Source organism: Gracilinanus agilis, chromosome 3 (genome assembly GCF_016433145.1).
Source record: "Gracilinanus agilis isolate LMUSP501 chromosome 3, AgileGrace, whole genome shotgun sequence".
Taxonomy (NCBI): Eukaryota; Metazoa; Chordata; class Mammalia; order Didelphimorphia; family Didelphidae; genus Gracilinanus; species Gracilinanus agilis.
This window is the reverse complement of record NC_058132.1, coordinates 89,538,201-89,557,094: the sequence shown is the minus strand read 5'-3', so window position 1 is coordinate 89,557,094 and position 18,894 is coordinate 89,538,201. Positions and strand designations below refer to the sequence as shown.

The window sequence follows — 18,894 nt, the reverse complement described above, 5'->3', positions numbered from 1 at the left end:
GAGATACTCTCCTTTTTCTGTATCTGCATATCTAAAGCCTAAAAAGGTTATCCTAAGGTCCTACCTTTCCAAAATGCCTTTTTAGAACTATCTACCCCACATTGTTATCACATCCTTTTGACTTTCTATTAAACAAAATGCATCCCTTTTAATTCGAAGTCTATTGATATTAGGTTGGGACTTGAACAATAAATTATGTGAAATCAGGGTCCTAGTATTTTTCATGACTGTGTAATCTCCAATGTTAGCTGGTTGTAAGATCATTGATCTAGGGAAGGAAGCCCTCAATGAGCTTATATTCAAGTGGAGAAGACAATGTATGCAAATAAGAATATGTGACAAAAAAACACTTATAAAGATTAGATAGATGTTAACACTAGAGGATGACTTTAGCAGCTAGTGTTTAGAGTGGGATCTAGAAAGTACTTTTTTCACTTGAACTATCTCAGTATTCAGGATACCAAAATAACTTTAGTAGATGAATGAAACATGATTGATGAATTGGAGTAAGGAGACACTTTACATTAGAGGTCAATAAAAAGATCATTTCAAAAGTCCAGGTTAGGGGTGATTAGAGCCTGAACTAGAGAGGGAGGTGACAATGTGAGAAGAGAGAAGGGAATAATTGTTAGATATATTAGGGGAGAAAAAATTACAAGATTTGGCAATGAATTGAATATATGAAGCATGAGAGAAGAGTCCAGAAAAATATTGAGGTTGTAAACTTGGGTGACTGAAAGGATGGAGGACTCTTGCAAAGTAATAGGAAAGTTGAGGCATATGGGTAATGTGAAAAGAAATAGAATGTTTTGGATATATTGAGTTTGAGATGTCTATGGGGCCATCCCATTTGATATGTTCAATAAACAGTTGGTAATGAAGGAATTAAATTTTGGAGAGATACTGTTAGATAAAAAGATCTGTACCTCATTTACATATGAAAGAGACTATTATCTAAGTACTTATCAGATCTTCCCTCTACTATACCCCTCATGAATGTAAAACCCAGCTCACAGAGTATATTGACCAGAAAGATCTTTCTTACAGTTATTCTTAGGCAATTTCTCTCAGGCATTCAGTTCTCCTCTGCTCCCCCCAAAGTGACCTAAGTAATTTGTTTATCCTTCTTCCTCCATTGTAGTAATCCTTCCCAAAGCTCAAAATCTCTCCAGAGGATTTCATAATCAATATAACTCCATTTTTGAAAATTCTGTTAGTCAAAAAGAATTTCTTAAAGCATCTATTGTGTGTTGGGGGCAGCTGAGTAGCTCAGTGGATTGAGAGCCAGGCCCCAATCTAGGATGGGAGGTCCTAGGTTCAAATGTAGCCTCAGACACTTCCAAGCTGTGTGACCTTGGGCAAGTCACTTGACCCCCATTGCCTAGCCCTTACCACTCTTCTGTCTTGGATCCAATACACAGTATTGACTCCAAGATGGAAGTTAAGGTATTTTATTACCAAAAAAAAATCTATTGTGTGCCTCACACTTTTACACGCTGTGTATAGAAAGTAAAGTTGAAAAACCAATAAAAAAATGGTCCTGATCACAAAGAGCTAACACTAATGGAGGAGACAACATTCAAATGGCGATGTACATAGGAAACACATACAGTGTAAATGCAGATAATTTTAAAAGGAACTAGCAGAGGAAGGGTGAGGTAGGGCTAGGAATACCTTCTCGCAGATGGTAGGTTGTTTTGTTTTGTTTTGTTTATTAGGTCTTGAATGAAACTATGATAGCCTGGAAGAAGAGATGTGGAATTAAGATACTGAAATTGGAAATAAGTCAGTTAACAGACATAGTCAGGAGGAATAAATAGCAAGCAGGTTCCTTCTTAGATAGTTGGTGGCACACTGAATAGAGTACAGGGTGTAGAAGGAAGAAAACCTAAATTTAAATCAAACTTCAGATACTCACTAGCTACGTGTCCCCAGGAGTGCCTCTTTTTTTTCCTGTTTCCTCAGATATGACATGGGGATAATAGCAGCATCAACTTTTCTTGGTAGTGAGGATCAAATGAGAATGTTTTTTGAAAATGCTCAGCACAATTCCTGGCACATAGTAAGTCTTTCGTAAATACTCATCTCCTTCTTGCTTAACCTTCATCTCTCTCACTGAAGCTCAAATGCACTTACTTTTCATTCCCTCCTCATAAAAAAGAAAAAGTGCTTTCCCCATGAGACCTCTGTGTACACAGTGGTGATTCCTAGACAAGAAATATATTTTTGTGTGCATGGTTGAAAGGCCCTGGAGCCCAGCTCAGCTCACCTTTCCCTCTCAGGTTTATTTTCCTCTGTCAGCAATAGAGGAAATGGGCAGGCAATTCTCAAGCCTTTCATCTTCATACACATTGGTCCTGGGGGTTGGGGGTGGTGAGGAAGCAGCATCTATTAAGAGAAAAAGACCTTGGGAGAAGAGTAGGAAAGAAAAAGCAACAGAGCCTGAGGTCTCTCAATTTGTACATTATATCAGCTCCTTAGACCTCAGCTGTAGGTTGAGAAAATGCTATTTGTGACTCCAGCTTGACTGTGTACAAGCCAACAGAAAGAATTGGTAGCAATAACACCTTTCTCTCCAGAGACTATGTTGACTTCCAGACCAGTCTCCTGGAAGAAAGAGAATCAACACTTTCTTCTTAGGGCTTCACATCACCTAGGCTTATTTTTTAGAAGCTTGTCAACTACCTATTTTTAGAAGCTTTCCAAAGTTCTGTTTCTGGAAGCCAAGACAGAGAAAAAGAAAGAAACTAGGGAGAACCAAGTAACTGAAACAGGGAGATGAAACAAAACAAAACAACCCAAGAGTCTATAAAGAGCTACTGAGGATAACCATCACTTGTGAAAAAGAAAAATAGTTGATAAAATATATTATAGTATTTGTTATTCCAATGTGTCTGACTTGGTATCACACTGTAGCTAGTTTTCTTAACAAGGGTACTGGAGTGGTTTGCCATTTTTTTCTCCAATTGGATTATGGAAACAGATTAAGTGGTTTCCCCACAGTCTTCCAACTAAGGTTGAGTAGAATTTAAACTTAGATGTCCCTGACTCTAGGCCTGTCACTCTATCCACTGAGGTATCTAGGTTCTTCATAGTCTAGTCTAGTCTAGTATACTATATGACAGCAAGGTGACAAAACTGATGATACAATACTGGGTCTAGAATCAGGAAGATTCATTTTCCTGAGTTAAATCTGTTCTCATATATTACCATTGTGTCCTATCTTGAATTGATTCTTTGCCTAACACAAACTACTTTGTGCTTTTCACTTCTTACATTATTCCATGTCTATTCTCCATACTTCTTTCTATTTGGATCTACCTACTATATCTCCCACTCCAACATATTTTCTGACCCTATGCCTAGTTATCTGAACTTATTGTCTTGGTGAAACTCAATTCAGTTCTTCAATTTGCTATTTTTTAATTTTTCTTTGAATCATGCTCATTCACCCACCATCCTGCCCCCATGCCAATCATGTACTCTTACTCTAATGGTGTTAACAGATTCTAATTTCTGATATATATTTGCACTTGATCTTTAATTCATTATTTATGGGAAAAGAGACATAGATGCCTAGCAATAAAACTACTTTGAAAGGATATTGTTTCTATGTTATTTTCTCTACTCTGAAAAAACCAGTTCACCATGCCAGTGAGAGGGAATAGGTATAAAGTTACAATAGAGTCATCCTCTTAAAAGTCATTTCCTAGCAAGAAATATGGTTTATCACACATAACCAAATTTTTTTCCTGATGTCTGAGTTAAATTCCATTTGAGGAAAAGGCTCATTATCATTCATATTCCATTTTCAGTAGTAATAGGGAAGAGAAAGTCTTGTTGATTTTTATTTCATACTCTCCTTTAGATTAATCCTAATTCTTTTTGTCTTTGACTACCTTTCTATCCATATTCTCAGTACTTCAATTTGAATTATATCAGCAAGCTTCTAACTCGTTTTATTGGGCTCTATTTTGCTAGTCCCCACTTCAGTCTATAATGTATCCCACAAATTTTGCCAGATCAATCTTTTTCCATGGAAATCTAGTGAAAAGGAATCAATGTATTGCCCACTGAGACAGTCCATCCCACTTTTGAAATATATAATTATTAGGGACTTTTTATTTCTTTTTATTGAACCAATTTTTTCCTGCAACATCCACTCTTTAACAGCTATTTCTGCCTTCTGGAGCTAACCAAGTAAAAGAAATAAAGTTTAATTCCTCTTTTAGCATTGCAGTTTTTTAAATTCTTGATGTTAGTGTTTTATTTAACTAAACATTTTTAAAATAAGAAAGCATATTAATCCTCCATTGATATTTGTTTTAACATCCAACTTTTGAACATGTGTTTTAAAAACCTCATTTGTAATATGAGCAACCCGAGTATATATGATGATCTCATTAGATAATTATAAACTTTTTAAGTAGAATAATACTGGCAATTTATTTCTTTAAAACTTCTTGTATTTGATATATATTTATAAATGTTCTCACAGTTTAATTATCTTCTTTTAATATAATATTCTAGTGTATATATTTTGCTTTTGCATCACCCTTATATCCAGAAATATCCTTCTTCATATCAAATCATCTCTTTTAACAAAGATTTTTCTTTAAAAAAAATAGTTCAGCTAAAGGAGTCAGTACATCAATTTTGTCTAGCAGTGTGTGAAGTACCACCCACTCACATTGCCCTATTCTGCATATACAGGAGAGAGAGAGAGATATTTCCCATAACATTTATTCTGGATCAATCTTGATTCTCATAATTATACAGCATGAGGTTTTGGTTTTTTAGTTATTTCCATTTTCTTCGTAGTCATATACATCATTCATTTGTTTCTGATTGCATCATCTTTAATGAGTTTTTGTTATTCTTCCCATGCTTCTCTGAATTCTTCACATCCATTTTTAGTTATGGTGCAGTAAATGTTCCATTATATTTACACTCTATTGGTTTAGCTATTACTAAATTAATGAGGCTTCTACATTGTTACCAGTTACAGGATGCCACAAAAAGTACTGCTAGCTATGCATATGTTAGAGAAAGATTTGCATTAACTCTATTTACTCTGATCTGAAATCTTGACATTCATGCCTTCCTCTGCCTTCTTTCTTAGATTGCCCAACATTTGCCTTTCCCTCATTTTCTCAGAGAGGCATTATCCTGACTTAGACTTAAATATTAGTTTTTGTACTCTCTATAACTGTTATGATCAAATATAAGTTCCTCTGTTAGGAGTTCATAGTATAACTTGACCCCTTCCTTCCTTTTTAGTCTTTTAACAACTTATTCTTCTACCCATTGTCTGTGATCCAATGACATTGCCCTTCTTGCTCTTCCTTATTCAAGAAAATCCATTTCCCAACTATATGCATTTTTATGTTTTGTCTCTCATTCTTAAAATTCCCTCCACTTCATGTCTTGGATTTTTATGTCTTAGATTTTATGACTTTCTCCAAGTTCCAACTAAAAACTCACCTTCAAAAAAAAGCTTTTTCTAAATCCTTTAATACTAGTGTCTTTCCTCTATTGTTTATCTACAACACACACACCCTTCTTGTTTGTACATCATTCTTTTCATATTGTCTTTCCCATTATACATGAATTTAAAAAAAGTATTAGTATTTCCAGTGTTTAGCATAAAGATAGGCACTAAGCACATACTTGTTGATTTGACTTGTTAACTAGAAAACAAAAAGGGACAAATAAGAATTGAAAAGGCCAAATAAGTGAGAAAAGTTGCAAGTTGTTTCTTATGAAATCCAATATTATTATCAGAATATGGTCTTAGTTTAAATGAAAATTGATCTAGAATGATCTAATCATCCTTCCTTTTAATCCAGTTTCAATTTTATACATCAATAGTCAAAATGCAGTCAATTTAAGTATTTCACTATCAATATTATATTTTTTCCAAAATTATTGAAAAAACAAGAGTAATTGCCATATAAAGGTAAGACATAATCAGTATTATTAAGGAAGGAATCTGTGAGTCTCCCTATCCTTTCTGCTTTTTGAACTTCTTGAGGATACGCAGGCGAATCTGCTTAGTCTTAACACTATATACAATAGGGTTCATAAGTGGAGGAACAAGAAGGTAGACATTGGCCATCAGCACATGAACTATTGGGGAGGCATTCTGTCCATAGCGGCGGATCATGGATAAACCAATCATGGGTGTGTAGAAGGTAAGCACAGCACATATATGAGAGATGCAGGTGTTGAGGGCTTTGACACGCTCTGACTTAGAAGCGATGCTTAGCACTGTGGCCAGGATGAGCATATAGGACAGGAGAAGCAATACCGAATCTAGTCCCATGGAAAAGATGACCACCATGAGGCCATAGATGCTGCTAATTCTACGACTGGATACTGTCATTTTAATGAGATCCTGGTGCAGACAAAAAGAGTAAGAGAGGGCATTTATGGGTTGATATTGTAGCCTTTTCAAGAGAAAGGAAGCTGGGAAAACCAAAGTCAGAGCCCTTCCAGCAATGGCTAGCCCAATCCCAATAATTACCCCATTGGTAAGGATGGTTGAATAACGCAGGGGTTCACGGATGGCCACAAAACGATCAAATGCCATGGCCAGCAACACGGCAGACTCAATGATTGAAAACACATGGATGAAGTACATCTGAATCAAGCAAGCATTGAAAGGGATCTCACGGGAGTGGAACCAGAAGACACTGAGCATAGTAGGCAGTGTAGTAGTAGATAGTCCCAAGTCTGTCATAGCCAACATTGAGAGAAAATAGTACATGGGCTGGTGGAGCGAGGGCTCTGTTCGAATGATGAAGAGGATAGTTATATTTCCTGCAATGGAAATAATGTAGACCAGGCAGATGGGGACAGAGATCAAACCATACATGGCCTCTAATCCTGGGAAACCTGTTAAAAGAAACCTAGGATAAAGGACAGAAGAATTGAAGACAGACATGATGCTCACTGGGATGGATTCCTTCTCTGGAATAAAAGAAGAAAAAATGGTATTAGGTCTCTATCCCCAGTGATGACAATAGATGATCATTATCATAATTTATAATCATCATAGTTATCATGATTGATAATACCAAATATTTATAAATCTTTATATCACGTTTTCTATCTTATCTATCTATCTGTCTGTTTTTCTGTCTGTTTATCTATCTATCACTAACTTTAGATCCATATATAGTATAAGTGTATACAGTATCTATCTATATTTTGTTTTTATTCACTTGTTTCAGTCACGTTCAACTCTTTGTGACCCTATTTGGGGTTTTCTTGGCACAGATACTGGACTGGTTTTCCATTTCCTTCTCTAGCTCATTTTATAGATGAGGAAATAGGTAAACATTGACTCACACAGGGTCACACATTAATAAGTATCTAATGTCAGATTTGAACTCAAGAAGGGTCTTCCTGACTCTAGGCTTGGTACTCTATTCATTGTGCCACCTAATTGCCTATCTATTATTATCTATCTCTAGCTATCTGTATCTGTATCTGATCAGTATCTATATAACATATCTCTATATCTAGTTTCTATGTATCTAGATAGATAAATAGATGGATAGATAGACCTTCTTATATAATGTAGCACATTGCTAGACATTATGCGACGTAGAAGATATAGTTACTACCTATTAGAACTAGTTTGGAAGATAATACATCAATGAATGAATGCTTAGGAAAAAATTGTCATTTTATCCACTTTTGAAAAAAATAAAAACCCTTATCTTCTGCCTTAGAATCAATATTGTGTACTGGTTACAGAGCAGAAGAGTGGTAAGGAATAGGCAATGGGGCTTAAGTGACTTGCCCAGGGTCAAACAGCTAGGAAGTGTGGGAGGCCAAATAAGAACCTAGGACCTCCCTTTTCTCAGCCAGGCTCTCAATCCACTGAGCTACCCAACTGCCTCTTCATCCTCCTTTGATTGCCATTGCCTTAAGAAAATGCCTTAGAAGACATTTGTGAATGCAATAGTCAATAAAACTTGTGATGCAAAATCAAAACAAAGAAATTTCCATAATAATTTCAATCCATTTCTGTTGTGATTCCTACTCATTTCCATAGCCTGAAGCCATGGGAGGATAAAGAATAAGTTGGCATTTTGTAGGGACTGAGTACTAATTTGGTATTAAAGGCCCTGAGGCCTGACTTGTTTATACTTGAGTAAATCATTTTATCTCACTGGACTTCACTTTCTTTATCATTAAAAAAAAGAAGGAAGTTAATTATTAGGCATCCAAGATACTTCCCAAATCTAAATCTAGTGGTTAAATGAATATTCCTGGAGATTTCTACTTTAACAGATTATATCCTGTTGGAAGGCCACACTGATGCCAAGAGACTTGTATGGCGGGAAACCCAAATGCTTCGGTAGGTACAAAATTTCCATAGAGTGTATGATCTAGTACTAATTTTTCTCAATTTTGAAATAAACTACAATGATGCTATAGTATTTTCTGTTTCCACCAACAAAACAAAGCTGGTCTTTAGAAACCATCTGTATTCAAACTTTACCTCCAATGTATATTGGTTTTGTGAACCTGGTCAAATTATTTAATAGCTAATTGACCCCCAAGAACTCTCTAAAACTGTAGCAGATCATATGTAGGCATGTCTTGATAGAGAAAGTTTTCTTACTGGGAATTCACTATATTGGTGAAGTTGCCAGTCTGATTAGATAAATACAAATGCAACTTTTTTCACCCACCCACCCACCCCAACAAACCATCATCAATGCCAATGAAATTTTAAGAATGTTTTCTGTATGCTAACCTTCCATTTCCATACCAAAATTAGGCATATGTTGATAAATATTTTACAACTGGTTCTCTGGATAATAATAAAAATAATAAAGGTATATATAAAAAATTTAAGTTGAATCTACATTATTAGCTTTTTAAAATTCACTTTAAGTAAATAATTTACAAGCAAGGAATCAAACACTGATTTGTTGTATTTGACAAATTTCAAACTCATAATGCTTACATTGAACTTTTAGTAATTAATTCTCAAGCTGACTTTAGCACATTCGTGACTAAAACCACAAATAAATTTAGAATGCTGGTTAGACATCCCCATATGTATTTTCATACTTACTTCTTTGTTTCTGTATGGTATTGCATTAGGGATATGGTCACGTCTATCTCCAGAAAGTCTGATTTATTTCAGTTCTGAGTATAGAATAGAATAACCCGAGTATAAAATGCTATTCATTTTTCAGAGGATCACACCAATTCATAACTTGAAAGGACTACCAAATGTATCTAATCCAATACACATCTAAGCAGAAATTATGCATAGAATATCATTAATAAGTAGAATACCAGCTTGCAGACTTTCAATGATTGAGAAGTCAATAATCAATAGGTCAATTTACTCTAATATTGGACATCTTGTTCCTTGGACTGAAAATGACAGAATACACATGACTGATAGGATGTTCATAACCATATTAGGTAAGACAAAAATCATAGGAGAGAAAACCCTCTCCTCCTCCTTTGTAATGAGTTCAAGTCACCTGAATAAGAGAAACCACATCTTTCAGTAGAAGTTAAGAAACAAAACATCTTAAAAGATGTGATTTGCTAAATGATTGTCAGTGATTTTTTTTAGATTGTGACAAAAATTAAAGGTCCTACAGTCCTAGAAAAAGGAGAATGCCCATATTTTCAAAACAGAAAGGTAATGGAATCTGTAAGCTATAGCCAGTGAAATGGATTTCAAATCCTGGAAAAATTCTAGAATGCATTTAAGAAACAATAAATGAACACAGTAAAAGTAAATTTATACCAACATGAAATGATAATGAGCCTTTCTTAATTCATTCTTTGGCTTAGGTGTGCTACAGAACAAGCAACCTCAGACCTGCATGGTCAAAGTGGGAAGGGTAAACATTTTCAGAGCAGATGTATCAGTTTAGAACTTTCAGGAAATGCATAAACAGAATCCCAAAATCTGCCCATGTAGTGTCCTTCTCTTAGAATCTTCAGGAATTAAAAATTGCAGACTGCCTCTCAGGCCCTAGAACATTCATCTAACTGCTGACTCAAGGTCATTCTATAATAGTGGAGCTGTCTATATAATAAAAACATGTCTTTTCCTTCATCACAACTTCCCCACATCCAGAATCTGTGATTATTCCTTCACAAACTAATCAGAAGGACTTCTCTCCCTTCTTTTAAGTCTCAGCTAAAGTATTGCCTCCAAGAAGCCTTTCCTGGTCCTCCTTAATCTTCATATCTTCTTTTCTCCCTCCACTCTCCAAAGTCACCATATGTGCTACACAAAAGCTCCTTCTCAATAACCTGATGTTACTCAGGCCAACTCAGAATAACTTCCCCCTCTTAAGGTTTCTCCTAATCCAAATGATCCATTTGAAACTAGTTTATCCTTTAAAGACTTATCTGTTCCACAAAACTCTTTCACAATATTCCTGTCTGTCTTACTGTTTCTTTTAAGACTTTTTATTTTCCCAATTACATGTAATAATGTTCCACATACATTTTCTGAATTTATAAGATCCAAATTGTCTTTCTCCCTCTCTTTCCTTATCCCTTCCAAATATGGGAAGCAATTTGATCTGGGTTATACATGTATTATTATGCAAAAAATATATTAATTTCTTAATTTTCTGACCTCTTATCTGCACTCTCTGACCCCATAATTCCCTAGAACTTAGTATAGTGTTTAGACATTTGCCAGTGGTTTTTAATTCTTTATTTATTCATTCATATTATAGTGTCACTCTTATTATTCCACTTATAAGGGAACGTACCACATACAATGAAGAAATATAATGAACTTAATTCTAGTACAAAAATCTATATTCATACCATTTCTCTCAACTACCTTAAAATGGCAAAGGGAAGCTGAGAAGACTGACTGAATTGGGCCGGAGCATTCTAAAACAAAATGGAAGTTCTAACTAAGGAAACAAACTTTTGAACCCCAAAGTGCTATTGAACAAGGGAGACTCTGGTGTTGGTGAAGACATGGCACAGCGTGTGTGCCCTGGCATGCCAGAGAATGCTGCTCTGTTACCCTTCTCCACCACACTTGAGGAGATATTTGGCATGCCCTGTCCCTCTGTCCAGAAGCCCAATGTGAGCACTTTCTCCCTCAACTCTCTGGGGTAATGCTAGGGACTTACAGGCAGCTCGAAGGGGCAGTTTAGGCACCTGATCTCTAAAAGATTTGTCAGTGCTGGACTAGACTCTTCTCATTTCTTTCCTGGAAGTTACAGGCCTTGGAGCCATGGCAAGAACTTAAGTCTAAAGATATTCAACTTCTCTTTTTTTTCCCATTGGAGAACCCATCCCTAGACTTCCTTCCCTAGACACTAAACCTACATTCCTAACCTTGGCAGAGAGATTCCAGTATCCCCTCTTTACTACTGACCTATCCGCCCAATTTCTATTTCCTGTGGCCATTTCTATGGGGGCATTGTTTTGTTCCCTTAGTTCTTTCCTCTGGGTTTTTCTATTTACCTTGCTCTGAACTCTCCTATATGCATTATCTTCTCCAGTTGGAGGGTAAACTCCTTGAGGTCTACTTTCTTTTTAGACCAATGCCTGAAGCCTACTCTTAATAATACTTAATGTGGTTAATAATACATGCTGTTCTTTTCATTAATTCATGTTACAGTATAACTCATATTTTATATCTACTAGTCTTACATCCCTTACTGAAATTTAGATAGGATATTAGAGGTACATCTAATTTTTTACTTATGTCCTCAGTAGTGTTAGCTGATCCATTGACTAGTAAGCCTACACATGCTCAAAGCTGGTTGACTCTAACTTTAATTATTGTGGCCAAGAATGGACAGAAGAATCATGTCTCCCTCCTCTCTACAACCTGGCATAAAAACAGAATCACTCTAGATTAGCTTCAAAAGGACCAAAACTAATCTGAGTTATGTATCTGACCTAAACTTACAATTTAAAAAATACACATGACTGGGAGATATCCATGACTGGATGGCTTTTGGGGGCCTTGGTGTTAGTTGGGATAGAGAACACCTAAGTTTCCTCCCTGACTCCTAGAAAAGAACTTTTGGAAAATAAGAAGCCCACTCCCTCCCAATGCTTTTTCTTCCGAAAGGAGAATTTAGCTCACAGATCAATTCACCATAGAATTCTCACTTGACAGACAAGACTGTGTTCAATAAGTACATTTCATTCACACATCTAGTCCTCACCTTCTCCCATCTCATTATGTGTCTTTCAACCAATTCCCATCCTTGCTACCTGCCTAGGAGAATGAAACGTTCTCCAAAACAGAACACTGGCTAAGGATCTAGTACATAATAATCAGTTCTTGGTAAAATGTTCTTCCTTTTTAGGCATTAGTTCCTCTTAGATTCAATCAATTAATTTTTCTTTTGGGCCTCCCCTTCAAATACTCACTAGCTTTTCACTCTGCAAGCATATACATGGAGTAGTTACCATGGCAAAGAGTAAATGTTGATCCACATTGTCCATGTGTTCTTCAGTCTGTCTTGGCTTTTTTTCCTCTTCTCAGCATTAAAGGATTGGCTCTATCTCTCTAGGAATGTCCAGCCCCATAGCCAGTGACTATTGCTGGAGTAAAATCAGGGGAAAGGGTCAAATGAAAGGAAAAAATAAATCCTGTGAAAATAAGACATTACATGTAGCAAGGACTGAGGTAACCAAATGTTGCAACAGCTTCTCAATACTATATGGCTTCCTATCCATCAGTTGCCCTAGAGTTGGGGAACAACACTATTTGTGCCTTGAGCATCTCTGATCAGCTCTATTGGGAGGGGAATCATCTATCCCTTAAGGAACTCTGCTCTCCCTAAGGGCCAGAACCTGACTTCTGGACCTAAACTTCTCCAAGGCCAACCTTAAGAGAGGAAGGAATCTCAGGCTCTCTAGAGAGTGGCTTTAAGTTTTCCTGAAATTTGAGCACAAGATTGATTTTGTTGATTGAGAGGCACTTAAAGATTTGGAGGAGGGGGAGCCAAAGACTGAATACTTTCTCTAGTAACTTGAAAATGTCCTAGGGCTTTAGGAAAGTGTGGGTAGTGTAAGGGTTCATCTTAGAAAAGGCTACCAGGAGTATTTCCCAGAAGAGAACACTGGACATACAGAAGTTGAGCTTGCCAAAGTTTCACCTATCTTTCTGCTAGCCTGCAGCTGAATCTTTGATTCTTTCATATTCTCTTTCAAGATCGCCCCAGATACTGGCCCATGCCATCCTCTCTATTGCTAGCTCCTCCTCCTTGTATTATTATTACTAGCCACTGCCCCTTTATTCATTACTTTCCAAAACAGCAAGATAGTGCATTATGTAGATGACGTCCTACTAAGGTCTCCATTAGCTTTCTATTTGCTAAAGAGACCGAGTGTTATTGCTCAAAGAGCTAGGCAAACAAGGTCATAAGGTTTAAATTAAAAATTAAATTTTAAATTTTAAATAAAAATTTGCTCATCTGTAAAATGGGATAAAAAATGTCCCTAACTCTCAAGGTCATCTTGAGGAGAGGACTGTCCACCTTTGTGGGGGGAAAAAAGTTACATGAAGTCAACACTTTTCAAGGGATTGTCCTTTGATGTGTTGAGGAATCTGACTTTAATTCTTTGTGAAGGCAATTACCATCAGGACTCTAGCATGTGTGTGTCCTTGTCTCTTGTCTTTTACATGTAGAGAAGAAAAAGAATCAACAAGTATATGTGTAAGTTTGGGTACAAAATATATCTTATGGAAGGACCTAAGAAGTGCTAGAGTACTATACAGAATTTAAAAGGTTCTGAGACACTGGAGAAGTCAGACTCTCATAGCATCGAATATCTAGAAATGGAAAAACAATTTGTCATAGTACCAATATTAGTAAGAGTCAGCAGCAAAATCTGAGCCCATTTCCAAGTCCATTATTCTGGGGTTTGAGCAATCTCCTATGTTCAAATGTTGGACTGTAATTAAGAAGATTCTACATATGAAAGACAATTTTCTCAGATCCATTCTTTCTCATAAGGGAATAAAATAAGAGAGACAGAGACAAAGACAGATATGACAGAGTAAGAAGAAAGAGGAAAGGAACATTTTTTTAAGCATCTTTATGTAACCCTGTGAAAATTCTAAGCACTTTTCAAGTGTTATCTCTCATTACCTCCTCCCAACAACCCTGAGAGGAAGGTGCTATTATTGCCCTCATATTATAGTTGGGGAAACTGAGGCAGAGAGAAGACATGTGACTTGTCCAAGGTCATACTACTAGCACTTGTCTCACTTCAAAGTTAGTTCTTCCTGACCGAAACTCAATGCTCTATACACTTTACCACTACTGGAGTCAGAGGACATGAGTAAAAATCCTGCCTCTATTATGTGATACCTTAGACAACTCATTTAACCTTTCTGACCCTTGGTTTCTTATTTTTAAAATGAGAGAATTAGACTGGATGATAAATACTGGATAAATCACCCTAACTCTTATTTTCCTCAATTTGCTCATCTGTAAAATGGGATAAAAAATGTCCTTAACTCTCAAGGTCATTGTGAGGAAAAAAGGGATATTTGTAAATTGCTTTGAAAACCTTGAATCACAGTACATAAATATTAGCTAGTATTATTAGAAGTTGTAATGGTCAAGATATTTCAATAAATCCTTCTAGCTGAGAAACCATGCCAGTCAAAACCTTTTTTTAAGCTTGCTTTTGAAGTGCCCAGAGAATGATCCCAGTAATTGAGTCTGAACCACCAATGCAAGATGCAAAGGGACTTTATTGTCTTAGTTTAAACCAAGGGTCTCACATCATAAGTCTGATGTATGACCACGAGCTGTGTCTGAGCTGGGTATTTATAGAGTGGTAGGCAGCAGGGGACAGGATAGAGGGATGTCTCCAAGGTAGGTGGTCCAGCAGGGGTGAGGTCTGGAAGGTGGGTGGTCCTTCAAATAAGGGGGGAAGGTCGGGAAGGAATTCCTTCAGATAAGGTGGGGAGGTCTGGAGACCAAAGGCCTGTAAGTTAGAAATTCCTACAGACAAGCCTGTTTCACTATAATGTTATGCAAAAGTCTAGATTTTTAATTCTGACTTTTTCTGGGTTCTACACTTCCTAATCTCCAAATTGGATAAAATAATGCAATATTGCTGCAAAGGCTTCTTATAGAGCCTCAAACAGGATCATGTATTAAAAAAACTTTACCATCTTTAAAATATTATATAAATAATAATATTAGACATGATCTAACTCAACCCTTTGTTCTTATTCTTCATTCCTGGATTCTCAAACTTTTCCTAAAAATCTTGTTTCAGGGAAGATATCTAAGCCCCAAGAGAAAACATTAATTGTAGGCAACATGCACTCAAGTTCATAGTGTGACTTAAGGAATTCTGGTCTTCAAATGATTTTGCTTTCATAGGAATCAGACTGCACATTTGTTACATCAGTTATGGCACTAAATATTTTTTGAGTTCTGATAGGGAATAATGCTATGCTAGACACCAAGGAAAGTATATCATTAATCAGAAAACTAAAAGGCATATTATGTTAGGGAAGGAGGAAATAAGCATTTCTTATATTTACATTACAAAATTACATTACATTACAAAATCACTTTACATTTTGTGGCAGACTCTGTGCTAAGCACTTTACAAATATCTCCATTGATCCTAGATGTGGATAAGCACATGACTAACTGCATTTAGCAACAAGATGACAACAGTTGAAAGAGCCTGGAGTCGGGAACACTTGAAATCAAATCTGAATTTAGACACTAACTGTATGTCCCTGGCCAAGTCACTTAACCTCTCTGAATCTATTTCCTCAAATGCAAAATACTAACCATAATTGTACATATCTAACAGGGTTGTTCTTGAGATCAACCAAGGTAATGTCTGTACAACTCTTCATACAATGCCAAACACATACTTTTAGATGTTTCATAAGTGCTTATTCCCTTCTCCTTGACCCCTCATTACTGAGTTGTAAAGCAATATGCTGTATGAGTGAGGCCTGAGGAATATATGAGACATCTTGAGGAGTTAGATTTGAATGACTGGTAATGGATTGACCATGAAAATGAAGAGAGCTGAGTAAGTCAAAGAAAACTACAGTCATGTACATCTGAGACCAGGTGAATAATACTGCCATAGGCAGAAATAATAAACTCAGAAGAAAGAATAAGTACCCAATTAAAAGATAGTAATCTGCGTTTGAGACTTAAGTCATTGAGAGTTGTTTGCGGAAAATGCTGGTCTCTGATATTAACTAGTTATATGCCTCTGGACAAGTCATTCAACCTCTGTTTATCCTAATTTCCTTATCTGTAAAATTGGGATGATAATAACAGCACTTACTTCTCAGATAGTCTCAAATGAGATAGTATTTGTTAATCACTTTCCAAACACTAAATCATTATATAAATGCGATTATTACTAATATTAAAATCTAACTGAGGATGTATTACAATTAGAGATCACAGTGTAACAGATTAATATTTGGAAATGTTTATGGTGGCCATTTAGTCTAATCTTCTCATTTTGCAAGTTAGGAAATAGAGGCTGAGAAGAATAAAGTGACTTTCCAAAGACATACAATTTATTAAGTAGCAGGAATCCATCAGATATCAAAAAGAAGGGATAAGGAGTGAAGATATGTTGGAGAGACAAAGAGGTTAAAATCAATGAAGTAAAAGAGATTTTCAAAGGAAGACAAAGAAAGAAAAGTGAGATAAACACTAATTCAACTGTTCTAATTTCATTGACCCCTTATTCCATCATTCTACTTTATATTTATCTCATTTAGGTAGACCTGGCCTTGAATTTTATTTTCCCCTTACTATTATTGCCTATTCACTTGCTTAGCTCAATCTGGGTCTATTGTGAGTCTCTATTAGGGACTATTTTCAACAATTTGGTGAACAAAGAAAAAATAAAGATTTGTTCTAGAAAACTTTCTAGGACTTTCTATTGTGTCTAATTGTGTCATATTGATGAGACTTAGAAGGGAGAAAAAAAAGAATCTTAATTAGAATGAAACTCAGGGAAATTCCTAGAAGGCCCAAGACTGAAAAGAACTTTTAATATGTAAATAAACTTGAAGATGGGGAAATTGGTGACCTTTAAATATCTGAATCACTTAAAGGAATTTTTAATTTAAATGCTAACCAGTGGCAATTGGAGATGGAGTAGGATGGTGGCCAAAATTTGAATGATTAAAACAGTTGTGAATATTTCTTAATTAGAAGCTGCAATCAATATCAAAGAAGAAAGTTTTGGCTATCTGCAAATAGTGAAATGAAAGGTCATTTGATTGACAACCAAAAGTTATAAATGCATTTGAGAGGTAAGGTAACAATTATAATAAAAAAGTAAATATTTGCAAATATCATTAACGATATAATGAGGAGGGGCTCAAACAACTGGGTACATTCAGGAAAGCCTTCTTGTTGGGTTGACATTTGAGATATGCCTAGAAAAGAGATTAGTATCTGTCCAAGCAAAAACATAAGAGGAGAAAAATACAATATCTTGTCCATTACTTTGACTGGAAAAGAGAATAAATGAGGAGAAAGAATGTAGGAATATATTTTGCTTTATGAGACATTGTTATAACAAAAGTTTTGCTCTCTCTCTTTTTTCTCCTTGGGGCAGACAGACAGTGAGAAGGGGTGAAAAGTAGATTTTTTTAATAAAAGTATTTTATATTTATGAAAGTATATTATTTTATAAAAGTAAATAAAATTGAATTTACAAAATGAATAATTTTTTTAAAAAGATAGACTAATAACTGATCATGAAGTTTTAAATTCCAAATAAAAGTTGCTGTATTTTATCCTGGAGGAAAAAAGGGGTGTGTAATTATGCCTATGTTCATTAGGTATAGTCATTGCAATAGAAGTAACAGTAACAGTAGCTGTATCAGTAGCTGCAACAGTAGTACTAATAGTAATATTAGTTGAAGTAGTAAGAGTAGGTAGTAGGAGTAGGAGGAGCAGCAGCAGTAGCAGCAGCATTTATGGAGTGGTTAGAAGGGAAGGAATTCTATGTTTCTGACACTGCTACATCTTTACTAATATTAGCTCATCTCAATCAGTCTTCAGAGATGAAGAAAAATACTATTATTATCATCCCTGTTTTACAATGGGTGAAAAAGAGGCAGACAAAAGTTTAAAGATCTGAATTTAGTGTCACACAAGTAGGAAGTGAGACAAGGTAGATCTTCCTGACTCCAGATATAGTGCTTTATCTACTGCGCCACCTGGCTATCACTTTGAGGTTTACAAAGCACTTAAAAAGACTTAATCTTATCTTTATAATAATGCTTTATGGGAGTTTCCAGTATTGGTCCTATTTCCAGAAGAGAAAAATGAAATTAAAAGGTTAAGTGATTTGCCAAGCACCAAAAGCTATTAAATGTCTGATGCAAGAATTGAACTTAGACATTCCCTTCTCCATCTAAAGAACTTTATTTGCTAGGCAACCTTTGTGGTATACTCATATATATACATATATATGTATATATACATATATATGTATATTTATATATACAAGTGTGTGATACAATATTTCTCTTTCTGACTCTAAGACTAACTTATTTGTGCACATATATACCTAAATATTCCTTAGCTCTCCTCATCCTTTGGGTAAAAGTTGTGTGTAGTCCCAGGTGAGTTCAGGGAACTTACAAAGAAGTATATTTTTGATAGATCTCTGGGGAGTCTGAGGCCCTGATATAAAAACCTCTCCTCCTTGCCTGGGCAGCAGACTCCTAATTCTCTGGTGAGTGGACTAGATTTTCTCTAAGGTTCCTTCTAGTTCTAAACCTATGATTCAATTTCTTTATTGTTCATGGTTTGAGATACCCTGAAAAATTCAATGGCAGGTGTTTTGGTTGGAATCAGATGATCTCCTCTCTTATCTTGGGAC

At 35.8% G+C, this 18,894-nt stretch overlaps 1 protein-coding gene across 1 annotated transcript; it reads right to left on the bottom strand.

The window, feature by feature from the left end:
• Window positions 1-5,908: 5,908 nt before the first annotated feature.
• LOC123241166 (olfactory receptor 51G2-like) lies at window positions 5,909-6,949 on the bottom strand. The gene is given in 1 exon segment (XM_044668868.1): window positions 5,909-6,949. A coding segment is annotated over 1 exon segment (1,038 nt). The 5' UTR covers window positions 6,947-6,949.
• Window positions 6,950-18,894: the final 11,945 nt, after the last annotated feature.